At 44.7% G+C, this 12,988-nt stretch overlaps 4 protein-coding genes across 4 annotated transcripts; 2 read left to right on the top strand and 2 right to left on the bottom strand.

Moving 5' to 3' along the window:
• Positions 1-2,362: 2,362 nt before the first annotated feature.
• Positions 2,363-3,757, top strand: CCR75_000669 (uncharacterized protein; the record flags this gene model as incomplete). Its single annotated transcript, XM_067958775.1, has 1 exon — positions 2,363-3,757. The coding sequence occupies one exon, from the start codon at positions 2,363-2,365 to the stop codon at positions 3,755-3,757; it is 1,395 nt and encodes a 464-aa protein (XP_067815213.1).
• Positions 3,758-4,965: 1,208 nt separating this feature from the next.
• Positions 4,966-5,163, top strand: CCR75_000668 (uncharacterized protein; the record flags this gene model as incomplete). The annotated part of the gene is made up of 1 exon (XM_067958774.1): positions 4,966-5,163. One exon carries the CDS (start codon positions 4,966-4,968, stop codon positions 5,161-5,163), a length of 198 nt encoding a protein of 65 aa, XP_067815215.1.
• Positions 5,164-5,305: 142 nt separating this feature from the next.
• CCR75_000667 (uncharacterized protein) lies at positions 5,306-5,640 on the bottom strand (the record flags this gene model as incomplete). The annotated part of the gene is made up of 2 exons (XM_067958773.1): positions 5,306-5,570; positions 5,606-5,640. The coding sequence occupies 2 exons, from the start codon at positions 5,638-5,640 to the stop codon at positions 5,306-5,308; spliced, it is 300 nt and encodes a 99-aa protein (XP_067815216.1).
• Positions 5,641-7,707: 2,067 nt separating this feature from the next.
• Positions 7,708-8,445, bottom strand: CCR75_000666 (uncharacterized protein; the record flags this gene model as incomplete). Its single annotated transcript, XM_067958772.1, has 1 exon — positions 7,708-8,445. One exon carries the CDS (start codon positions 8,443-8,445, stop codon positions 7,708-7,710), a length of 738 nt encoding a protein of 245 aa, XP_067815217.1.
• Positions 8,446-12,988: the final 4,543 nt, after the last annotated feature.

A 12,988-nucleotide genomic window follows, 5' to 3' on the forward strand; every position in this document is an offset into this window, starting at 1 on the left:
TCAGAAGGCCCATCGGAAAACACGCGCCCTTGGCGCTTGTAAATCGATTGCAAAACGTCAATCGCGTCACGCATCTCAATAGAGATGCGAGCCCTTCCCCAGGGCGAAGAAAGGGAATAGACATCCCCTTTTACCCTCTTCGAGTTGTCTACACAACACGGACAGGGATCACCCCACGTGAGGCATGGAAGACCAGCCTCACGTGACAACCGATGCAATTTATACTTTGCACCGGCTGGAGTTCGTTCTCAAACTTAACGCGATTCAAGTTAAGTTTTTGAAGCCAGGCTTCGCGTCCAATGTCTTTGACATTGCGAATAAACGCGCTCCAGGCTTCATAAGCGAGACTTTGTCTCGCTTATTGTTGCCACTAAACCATCGATGCTTAAGAAAAGCATCGAGATAAAAATCTTCCTCAGCCCGAAAGTTCTTCGCGCTGGGATCAAGGCCATGTAGCTTTGTCGCAATAAATAAGGGATATTTATTGTGAGTAGTCGATCCAGACAATCTATTGATTAGCCGTTCTGGCAAAAGCCACGGCTTCTTTCAGGGACGAGATGAGACATTTTACTGTCTTCACTACCCTGAGTGGTACCCACTGAAGCAGGGGTACCACAAGAACTTTTATTACGATGGTTTACGCCATCGTCATCACCTTGCACAGAAAACAGGTGCAGGTGACCGTACGGGAGACGGAACGGGCGATGAGGGATCATCCTCTTCGTCGGAACCAAATTGACTATTAAATCGTCTATCAGAATGAGCCCTCTCATTCGAAGGCTCATAGTCAGCCGCCTGACGTCTATCAGGCGACTGTTCTATTCTCCCCGAGTCGGCCATTTCGTCCGACTCGCATTCGTAGTCGACCTCCAAAGAGGGCTCGTATTCACGTGGTAAACTACCACGTGCTCCCGCAACATCTAGTGTTGCGCGAGAAGAAGATACTACGGCAGACGTCGTCTGCCGCAGGAGATAACAGTGCGTCACCCGCGGCTGCACGAACCAAAGCCGAACGCGCCGCACTACCAGCACCCCGCATGGGTCTGTTCTTCATGCGATGGAATTTAAAATGATGGTTCTGACCAAACAACATCAATTTTAAATTAAGTGGTCATATAGTGACCACTCCATCAAATGACAGTCAGAGTGATTGTCGTTTAAGGGAGTGGTGATGTAACGGGGTGTATCGTTACATGAAATTAACACTTAAAGGTTGTTAATTAATATATTATCTTAAAGGTAGATAATATTTGAAGAACATATATATAATAATGTTCAGAAATTTTATCTATAAATAGGTATAGGCCATTATATCTAGTTACCCCGCAGACTAATCAGCTGTAAACGTACACAAAGAGAGAGACACATAAGATTTCAATTGCATGTTTAGTATTAGTTTATAATCAAGTTAGCATTAACAGATAGAAAGAAGAGACACTTAATTATATTAATACAGTTTTCATTTAACCCTCTTTAAGCTAGTTGTCTATAGATAAGTCTTCCTCTGCACGTACTAGTGTACGTGAAATAACGTAAGGCACCACTCGCAACTGAAGCAGTGCGAAGTGGACTTGTACTGAAGCAGTACAAGTCGTAGTGCCCTGCTACAACAACAACGGTTCTCCAACCGATGTGTGCCCCATTACATTCGTTCTATTGATCCGTTGATTTAAGTTTAAAGCAACCCCGTTACAGCAACTTAGAATCTCCCTATGCACGTCACGTACGTGAGGAAAGTGGATCTACATTTAGATTAGCTATACTCGCGAAAGGTGCCCCGATACACTTGTAAACCAAATTCGAAGGCTCTTTTTGTTATGGTTATGATCGCCCTTACTCTCTGAGGCACAATACAACGACTTTTGTTCGTATGTAAACTATGGTAGCATTTTATGCTTTTACAGTTTATTTTGGCTAAATTCCCTATGGATAATTTTCACCAAACCAAGTAAATTTTAATATGAAAAAAATATTTTTCTTTCGAATAATAATACAGAATGACAGATAAATAGTCTTCAGTTTTCTTTCATTTCAAATATTATATATTTTTACATTGAACGCTTCCATCGTGCTTAGGAAGAGATTGTAATCAAAACCTCGCCAGTCGATAATTACCATACTGTATGTAAAGAGCACATTTGTATCTGATTAGCCGAAAGAAAGCTTTGCCTTAATTTAATTACCGATTTCATGTTGAGAAGCCGGACACTTCGCTGGATATATGTACTAGACTAAAACGGCCATTTCCGTTTTAACACTGCTGCTCTGCGATAAACTGCAAATATCGACGGTTGCTACTCCTGGCAAGTTACTGTCTTTGTGCCTTCCCGCAAACGTAAGATTGCACATTCTTACGCAAGGCATGCCTAAGGCCGTCATCACTTCTAAAGCGGCTATCACGCCCTATGTCGTGCCAGTCGCCCCTTCCATGGCAGAAAGCAGTCGGCAACAGCCAGTGAAATCCACTAAGAGCTCGAAATCTGTGCGCTTTGCTAGCACAAAAGAGTGCCGTACGCAACTTGACTCACACTATCCCACGCCCCACGTGGCACGAAACGTACCGCAGAATGGGTCCACTTCACGTCGCTTTACAATTGACGAGGTGGAGCTATACTTTAGTGAAGACCGCCCAAATTTTCCAATGAGTTCTCAAGACTACGCGGTGCACAAAACCGCTAAACGCGTGACCTTCGTGCTGTGTGGGTTCATTGATATTCGGCGAGTAAAATTAGGCATTACTAGTTGGTTAAAATGCTGGGCCGAGCTATACGTGGGCATTTTGGTCGTGCGCGAATTCAAAGACACGATACAACGCAAAAGAACACTAATTCCCGTGGCTGGAGGGCGATTAAAGTTTCTTGATTTCAGCGACAACGTCATGCAAATTGACTACATTTATCAAGGTAAGAATCAGGCAAGCGTTTTACGCTTTCAGACCCAGCTTGATATGTTTCTATGGTGGTGGTCCATCGAAGTGGCTGCTCGTGTACCGATGGAGGCGCAGATGCTCCACAAGTGTATGAGTCGGTCATTTCTGTCGCCTGATCAGATTCAATTGGGCACTTATCAAGTAAATAATGTCCTTTTTCCAAAGGTCTTGCAACCAGAGGAAATCATTTTTTCAAAAAGTATGCAGAACCCTCAAGGGGTGATACATCTTTTTTTTATTCGACATGGAGAAACGGAAAATATGAATTTTCGAGTATGTGACAAAGACAAAAGACTGACGAAGCGCGGGGAAGAGCAGGCTAAAATTACTGCTATGTCGGTGACGAAGATGCTTCATTTGAGAGGAAAAGAAAACCCAGATGTTACTTTAATCTATGGAGGATTACGACGAACTCGTGATACAGCCGCAATTTTTGCCAAAGTGATCCCGTGGATATCTCACAAGTACGAATGTTGTTTTCTTGAAGACGGTGCGCCGAAAAACGTCGACGTTGCTAATCGCTTTAATTACCGCGAGTCAATGCACGAAATGGCATTCCAAAACATATGCCGCTGGGGTGATGATGTTGCCTTGACGTGCGGACCAAAAGGTTACCCAGAGAAGTTTATGCTCATTATTGCTCACACAAGCTTTATTCAATACTGCATGGCGCAGTGCTACAGCGTGCCGAGGGAAATTATTCATCTTGGTGCGCCAATATGCCACTGCAGCATTACCAGAATCGACCTCCGACCGAACGATGAATTGTTGGGCAAGTTTTCCAATCGAGTCACGCACCTACCGCTAACCCATCAGACTAGTGAGTAGAAGACAAGAAGAATAAAAAGCCTATTAGATAAAATACTTAGTAGATTAAGCACACATTGGAAGAAGCCTTTGCATTCATAAGCTATTTCGTCGTTTGAAGTTATTTATTGTTTAAAGTCTAGCGATTTTTTTGTCAGCAACATAGAATTACAAACACGACATGGGCGCGCGACACAATACTCTAACTTTGCTTTTTGTTGTTGTCTAAAAGCGAATGATGTGCACACCCGCTTACTAAGTGAATCTGGGAATCTTTCATCGGAAAAGGATAGAGAAACAATTTTCATTACACTTTAATATCGGAAAAGGATAGAGGAGACGTAGTGTGCGTTTTCAGAGCGAGACTTACAATTGTTATGTAGTTACGATCCGACGATGTGCTACAAGATTCAGGTGTGTGCTCACTAGTGGAAGTGGAGCTCGTTTGAGCAATGTCATCCTCGAGACTTGACGATAGCGTCCAACGACAACAAGGATAAAGCCTACATGTACGAAACACGAAAGCTTATAATACGGTTATTCGTACGCATTTCCAAGTTGTCGTCATTATCCGATAAATTATGAGATATGCCGACGTCAAACCGCCGAGTACTTTGAAGAAAGTACGCACTGCATCGATGTACGCACTGGCAATTCCATTGACATCGAAAAAGTTCCTCCCGCGTTTGAAGACGTGCCACCTTGCACTAAGAAGCTTATAAGTAATGTAGCTACTTATGCAGATTTTCATACTTGCATTAGTACGGATAGTAGGTCGATGGTTGCCAAAGTTTGACTGTTCGTCGCAAGTACGAACTTTTAAATAGAAGGGCATTCGCTTATAAATTAAAGCTGGAGTGAGTCCTGGTGCGCTCACTGCAAAATGTAGTCCCTGTTAAATGCTTAACGTCCAGGTACAAAAATCAGTTCGGCTGATCGATCCATCGCCACTACCATATCCCTGAGGAGCATCGTCATTTTCGGCTAGAAATGTTACCGCGCCAGCAGCATTTCCTTTAAAGAAAACGATATTGGAGTCAGGGTGGCTCGCACTGCAATCTCTGTTAACGTCAAGAATCTCTAAAAGTCCGCTCACAGGACATTTTACGTAACCTCCACCTGCTTTCTACTCCATTGAAAGAATATGAAATTCCACTACTATCGCTGGCGAAAGCTGAAGGTCCACATACGCGACCGACGCGACGGTCTATCATCCACCTTCGTCTAACATGTTTAATTCACTACGATGGCGGATGTCGAAATTTGAGTTGGAGATGGAGCGTAGACTGAAGTTGATGGTGATCCAGCGGCACAGCATTTTTTGGAAGGATGTGTTGCACTTTATGCCATCAAAAAAGCTTATTGCCATTGATGGTCGTGTTGGGGCATCCACCATAGTGGTTCAGATCGATGGCTGTATCGTATAACCAAGCGACCCTATGGACCAACCTGTGTTTCCAGAAAGTGATCAACCTGCTCGGAGGCACAGCCGCACAATTTCAAAGATGTCACTTGTCCACACCCTCGTTCTCCTTACATAGCGATGCGCTTGCACCGTCCATCAGGGTGCTAAAAAGTTAACTCGCTAGGACAGAATAGCTGCCATTTCACGCATTTGCAAACCAGCCCATATTCTCCGGACAGATTAATTGAAAGTTTCACTAGGCCATAGTCCAGTGCCTTGTCCGTGTAAATAGCGTCGAGCTTCGTGCTCGAACTTTGCCCCCGCAGGCCGTTTCCCGGTTGCAAATGGCATTGCAAGTCGCGCCTGTGCGTTGAATTCAAATTATGTGTTGCTGTTGGGAATTGCAGTGGTAGTTTGTGATGAGGTGGCCTACAGAGCCAACGAGCCAACTCGTACAAAATAACGAGCACGTCGATTTGTAAACGAGTAAGCGGACCATAGCGCCTGCTGCTTTAGGGGTAACAAAGTGCTTGTTGGCTCTCATCTTCACGACTTAATTCCTCAAATTTGGACAACTCAATATTAGCAGATTGTGCCAGGAACCGAGAGTTGTCAAAGGCAAAGCCCCGGCACAACATAACATTAGCAGCTTCTACACCGAAATAGGAACAGTATGTTGAGTGAAAGTTTAAAGACCAGAGATGTAGTTTGCAGTGCCTGAAAGCAGAATTGGCCACTTGTATCATTACGGCGTATTGTAGGACTGTCATCTCATATAAGTGTTCTATTTAGTGAACTGGTCGTTCATACTGCCATCTATTTACTCTTCTTTTGCGGTGATCTACGCTACACCTTTAAGTGGAAGGATGTTACGCCGACTGATGTCGCTCACGAGTTGTTGCTATTAATGGCAGTGTTTGGACATGGTGTACAGCAATAACCGTATGATCTGACCACGTGCTCCTGGTGAACCGCATTGCGAAGCCAGATAATAAGCGACTTCATCGTTATGAACAGTAGTTAAAACTTACGAGCAGGTGCAAAAGAGATCATTTATATTCACAATGATTATTGAAAAGGATACCTCGGCCATTATTCAGTTCCAGATAAAATGCAGCTTATGATTCGATTATTTGATGAGCTAGAGCGCTACATTTGATGCATAAAACTTCCGTCAATGCTCAGTTAGCGGCTAGTGGCAGCGCACCCTATCTGGCGTAAAAGAACATTGACTTTGGCGTGGGATACGGTGCAAAGGATAATAATTAACTTACAAAAGACTCCATCCCTCAACGGCGGTTGCAATTATCATTTCCGATCGCCTGACGCAGTCCGATTTACTACTTTTAACCTCCCGTAGATCTATATTGTACAGATTTGAGCAGTCAAATGCATCTGACAACACGACGTGAGAACAATTTATGACCAAGTATTGTTGTCTGTCTGATCGTATCGGTTTGTACATCGTACGCTCCATGCAGTCGTTTTAATCAGAGAATTTAAATTTCATCAGCCACTCATTGCCATGATGTCACGGCACCCCAGCATATGTCAGATTTCATCGAAATGCGCTTTTTTCATCCAGCCGGGTGCTGAGGTACGTAGACTCGTTCAGACATGGCAGCACCGTTGCTTCGTAGACGACAGAAGCCAAATTTGCCGGGGAAAGTTGGAAGGTAGCGATTATAAAGCATAGTCAAGCGTTCATCCGCATAGATCAAGGTCCCGTTGAGTGATGAGCTCCGGCCTACAAAGTGGTAACTGTTAATTGCAAAGCCCACACATTCTGACAGATTTGTCCCGGGAGCCAAGCTTTATGCATCAGTAATAGCTTTACAATCACGGAAGATGCCAACAGGGCATCAGTTAACTTTTGAATCGTTGCCGTATAATTTTAAAATACGGGTGTCCACAGCTGTAGGGCCTGTCGCACGTCCTTGGACAAAGTCTTTGTCAGATATAGTATACAATTGAAGTTCACCGCACGAATTTTGCTTTCGGTTTGCAATCTAGTAGGCAAAGCGTGGTTGCACGGTTGTAGTGTCAGTCGAACTTTTTACATTGGGTATTTGATAAAGCTACTGCATCCCACAACAAAATTTATTTTTTCATCTCCTCCATTTTCTATGGAACAGAGCTACAGCAAGAACCAGGACAGGAATGATGAAATGCGGCATTAAAACGTAAATTCGAGTTTATAAGCTTCCAAAATGATAACAGATTTCTTTGCGCTTTCTCACTCCAGCAGCTGATGCAAAATTGACATCTAAAAGAAACGGCAAATTTGTAACATTCAGCGACAAAACTATCGACCCCACTTAAAATATTGAAATGTAGGCTTACATGGTTTCAAGCGGTTCAGTGGAGCTTTTTCTTAACGACAATACGATTAGATCTTACATGCAACAAATATATTTCCTAAATATAATGCATGATACTTTCGAGAATAACAGGTGGTATTACTAAACACCAATGAATTGAGGAAGGGTGCCCGAAGCAAGTAGGCAACCTCTCCACATAATAAATGAACCGACCGTGAATGAAAGCAGTAAAGTATAAAAATAATTTACTTTTTGGCGGTCTTCTTAACAATCTTTTTCGCAGACTTGGCCGATACCTTCTTAGTAGATGGCTTCTTGGACGCGGCTTTCTTGGATGCCGTTTTTTTCGTCGTCAACTTCTTTGTGGAAGGCTTTTTGGCAGACAATTTCTTAGTCGGAGTCTTTTTGACAGGCTTTTTCTTTGCGGCAACCTTTTTCAAAGCTGACTTCTTCCCCAGTACCGACTGTTTGGATACCTTCGCGATCTTTTTAATCGACTTGGTCGAGCTGTCCGTTACCTTCATACCCTTGTTACTACTAGACGGAGATTTGCGCAGCTCAGGCGACAACTTGTACGAGCCTTTGATCTGAATCAGTTTACCCCCTTCAACTGCTGTTCGGAGTGCTTTGTTCAAATGGTGACTGGCGTAATTGTCTTTCTTGGCTTCAACGACTTTGGCAATGGCCTGGCGCGACGAGCCATTGCGTTCTTTAAGCTCCTTAATTGCATGCACGATTAGCTCAAAATACGAGGGGCCGTTTTCGACTGCATTCTTAGAAGCAGAAGCTGGTTTTGCTTTGGCCTTTTTGGCTTTTGGAGCCACTTTGACATTCGCCTCATCCTTCTTCACACCTGCGGTCGTCTTGACCTTACGCGTCGAGGGTGAGCGAGTCGTCGCTGCGGAAGGTTCGGACTCGTCAACCGACGCGGCGGCACCCACAGGTGCCAAATCGACGGCCTTGGCGTCTTCGGAAGGAGCCATGATAGAAAAAGGGGAGCGAAAAGGGAGAGCGGTAGGGGCCGTCGGCGTCGAGTTCTTTTCTGCCAGTCACACGAGACTGAAGCGGTTTCCTAGTCAGGATTTCCCACAAACGATAAGCGGACCAATTGAAAGGGCTAATGAAAAATTCCGCCAATGGTAGGTACGTCTACGAGTTCACGGGAGAAAATATTTTATCTGACACAGTTTATGTGAATTACTTCCGCGACACTGCCTGCGACTTGATGCAGAGAAAAGCGACGCATTAATCAGTAGATAAAGTAATTACAAATAGCGACAAGAATTCATCTAGGCCTTGCGAATTTACAACAAAAGGAAGGTGGCGAGCAAAAGCTACCATCAATTTGCAATAAATGCCTGTAAATCCATTAGTATATTAGTTTTGCTGAATGAAAACAGTCGCATCGCCTTCCATTTTGCTATGTTTAGTACTAAGCCAAGCAAATATACGAGCTAATAGCTGCTTTTCCCTTAACGTGACGACTACGCGTTGAGGCTATAACTTATGACGAAGCCAAGTAATCGTTAGTCTGCCCGTCAAGGCCACTGCACCCTAAGCTGTGACGAATTTGCACGTAAATGTTGTGTGGTACACGCTAGGGATAATATCTCCTCGAGATTGATACTGAAACAGGCTTAAGTTGCCCTAATGTCACACAGCCCCGTTAAGTACACTTGGTGCTCTTAAGGGGATGGTCAATTACTTAAGTAAAGTAATTGGACCAACCACTCGGGTGTGGTTCGCATTGTGACCAACCCTTGTGAATATGATGCACATAGGTGTATCCACAATAAGTAGGATGACGCCTAGCGTCATCCGTTAAGCGAAAAACGCTCGCAATACATAATAATATTATCGACAGCGATGACATTTTTAATATATAAAATAGGCATTTGTATTTAATACGATTAAATATAAATCAGTCTGAAAATTACTTTCTACTTAGTAAGTGCGTACGAGGAGCCGGGTTACCGCTTCCATGACGACACTTTACTAGAGTACTTAGTGCGCCAGGTGAGGTCGCTAAAGCGCCCAGCACAACTACCTCACTGCACGCAAGAGAAGACGATCTAACCGCTTCCTCGCTGTGCTAGGGTGTGTGTCTAAGTAGAGCGTGGCCGTCCCATGACCCGCATATCTGCATGTGTACGTGGGGATGAGCCTCAATATCGATTGAGCTCATTTCCCCCACCTCTCCAAACATCATCGGGAGGTGGCAGGGCACTTGGCGCAGGGACTTGGTGAACAAGCCCTGGCCAGGCTCCTGGGTAGTCCTCCTGAGCAACATGTTGCTCAGTTGGAGCAGTTTGAGGCATTCGTGCTTGGACAGCGGAGAGCCGCGTCCGAGTCACAGAGCCATGCTACGGCGGAGTCCGTCACTCAGACTCAGGATGAGCTGAGGCATTAGCAGGCTCGGAGCGAGGCTCTCAACAGGACTGTTGAGATGCTCTCTGCCCGACGACACTTTACTCGAGTATTTAGTGCGTTGGGTGAGGTCGCTAAGGTGCCCACCACACCTACCTCACGGCACACGCGAGTAGACGGTTTAATTGCTTCCTCGCTGTGCTAGGGTTTGTGTTTAAGTAGAGCGTGGCCGCATCTAGACGTGCCCGCCTACACACAGCATATTTGGTATACAGCATAGTCACATGCCTGATTGCTCGTTCCAAGCGTGGGGCTAAAGTGTACAACTGCGTGTGAACAAAAAAGATCTCGTCGTGCTTGAAGTGGCCATCACAATTATCTACGAGCTTTATAGCTCTCCGAAGTTGTGCCAGCCGCAACAGTGAAATTTTGCTGCTAGTCATCTTGATTGTCAAAACTTTTCCTAAACTTTCTCAAATTCTTGCCCATTTGGGCGCGTGTATCAATTACGCCAGAGATTTAAAGATCTGGATGGTGACATGTCAAGCGTCACAATTATTGATCTAAATAATTATTCGTTGTTTCGTCAGCGACGGGCAAAATTGTGTGAGCTACGAAACTATACTGATCCGATAAATCCGTTTCGAATATTTGGTAGCTTCTCGACCTTCTAAAGCTCGACCTTAATACAATGTATAATCGAGGTTAGTTTACCCAAATGCTCGTATGGAGATAAAGTAGCTGGTTGAAAATCTCACATAGCCACTGGCCGCGTCAACGGCGATTACAAGACTCGATCTGAAAAGCGGAATATTAAAACCAAAGCATTGGAGACAGCTGCAAATGTCGTGCAGTTTATAACCACAAGTTTCCGTGCGGGATTTTACCTGGTTGACCAGTTTCAGTTTCCAAACGTGATCGATCATATTAAATTTATTATCGACTTGAGAATGAGCATTGCAGTAGCTTAGGGTGTGGGAATTGCCTTCTATTATGTCAGAAGCAAAAGGTCGTTAAGCCAGATTGCGGCCCGAATGGGTTAAGGCCTTGCAACAGAGCAGTGAAGGCAGTTGGAGTACATGCAAATCCCTACGCGTCTGGCTAAAAAGGGAAGATTCGGAGTGAAATCGTCAAATCGGACTTCTTTAATTACCGCAGCGCATACCGCAGTGTGTGAAAGCTGAACGTCTGAAGCCACAAACCAATATGCATGACAGGACGAAGTACTAATTTATTGATGGTCTCCCAAAATATGACTGTCGCAGCATCGCCACTAGAACCGCTCCAAGAGCTACGGAGTACGACAAAAACGTTCTTTCAGGACTTTCGAGACTCTTTGCAGAGCAAACCAATCGCTACAGATACAGAGATCTATATCTGAAGAGGTACAATTTCTAACGGGGCACTACGACTTGCACTGCTTCAGTACAAGTCCACTTTACACTGCTTCAGTTGCGAGTGGTGCCTTACGTCACTTCACGTACACTAGTACGTGCAGAGGAAGACTTCTCTTTTAGACAATTACCTTAAAGAGGGTTAAATGAAAACTGTATTAATATAATTAAGTTTCTCTTCTTTCTATCTGTTAATGCTAACTTAATTATAAATTAATACAAAGCATGCAATTGAAATCTTATCTCTCTCTCTCTCTCTTTGTTTGCGTTACAGCTGATTAGTCTCATCCATTGTGCAGCCACCTTAGTGGCACGTTAAAAGCGGCCCAGCCACTAGGACCGACCAATCTTTTGATTTCTGAAGTGTTAATTTCATGTAACGATACACCACGTTACATCACCCCTCCCTTAAACGACAATCACGCTGACTGACATTGGATGGAGTGGTCACTATATGACCACTTGATTTAGAAATGATGTTGATTGTTCAGAACCATCATTTTAAAATATCACCGCATGAAGAATTAATCCATGCGTGGTGCTGGTAGTGCGGAGCCTTCGGCTGCGGTTCATACGGCCGCGGGTGACGCACTGTTATCTCTTGCGGCAGACGTTCCGTCAGAGGCCAATGAGCTCGTCACGTGGTATGCCTTCATGGCTGCCAACGTTGACGGCTGAAATTGTGCTTTCGCACTAGACACACTTTCCTGGTGTCTAACCTCGAAGTCTGGTCTGCGCGTCAAAGCGTCAGCCACGACACTCGACTTACCCGGCTTATATTCAACTTTGAAGTTAAATTCAGAGAAGAATGTGAGCCATCTTGCCATTCTAGGCGAGAGGTGCGGTGAGTTTATTGCGGTCCGCAGTGATGCGTGATCCGTATAAACCACAAATGGTTCGGCGCCCAATAGGTGCACACGAAACTTGACAAGAGCATACTTTATTGAAAGTAGCTCTTTGTCACGCACAGGGTAATTCAGTTCCGCGGCTTTTAACAGCCGGGGCTGATACGAGATGACACGATCAACGCCGTCGTCTTCCTTCTCCATGAGCGCGCTGCCGATTGCAAAGTTACTTGCATCGCAGACGACGCTAAAGGGCTTATCCGCGTCTGGCAATGCCAAGACCAGTGCCTCTATAAGAGACTGCTTCACTGATGTGAGCGCATCTTCTTGTTCTTTTAACCAAACCCATTTTGTGTCATTTTTAAGGAGATCAGATAATGGTTTAGTCTGCTCCGCATAATTCTTGCTATACTCATGCAAGTAATTAGCGAGCCCTTGCAATTGGCGCAAATCCTTCACATGCCGAGAGATTGGCCATTCCTCTAATCATTTTACCTTGTCTGGGTCTGCTAGTACACCATGTGTAGCTACAATGCAACCCAGTACATGTATCTCAGGGACCCCTATGACGCACTTTCGCAAGTTGGCGTACAATTGGGCGACCTTGAAAGTCTGCAACACAGCGTCTAAATGACGCTTGGGCGACTCTATTGCGCTCAGCCCGTCATCAGCCTTAATACACCGTCAAAGTAATGAGGCGCGTAGGTACAATGCTGACGCATCACGTGAGCCACCACTCGGTTGAATGTCGCTGGTGCGTTTTTCAACCCTTGGGGCATCACAAGCCACTCCCAAAGCATACCGCTTGGGGTGCTTACTGCCGTTTTGGCTACATCGGACTCTCTCATGAGTACCTGATAGTAGCCATCCTTCAAATCCAACGCGGAAAAGATAGTTGACTTTCCCATGGAGTTCAACAA

The sequence above is a fragment of the Bremia lactucae genome, linkage group LG1, assembly GCF_004359215.1.
Source record: "Bremia lactucae strain SF5 linkage group LG1, whole genome shotgun sequence".
Lineage (NCBI taxonomy): Eukaryota > Oomycota > Peronosporomycetes > Peronosporales > Peronosporaceae > Bremia > Bremia lactucae.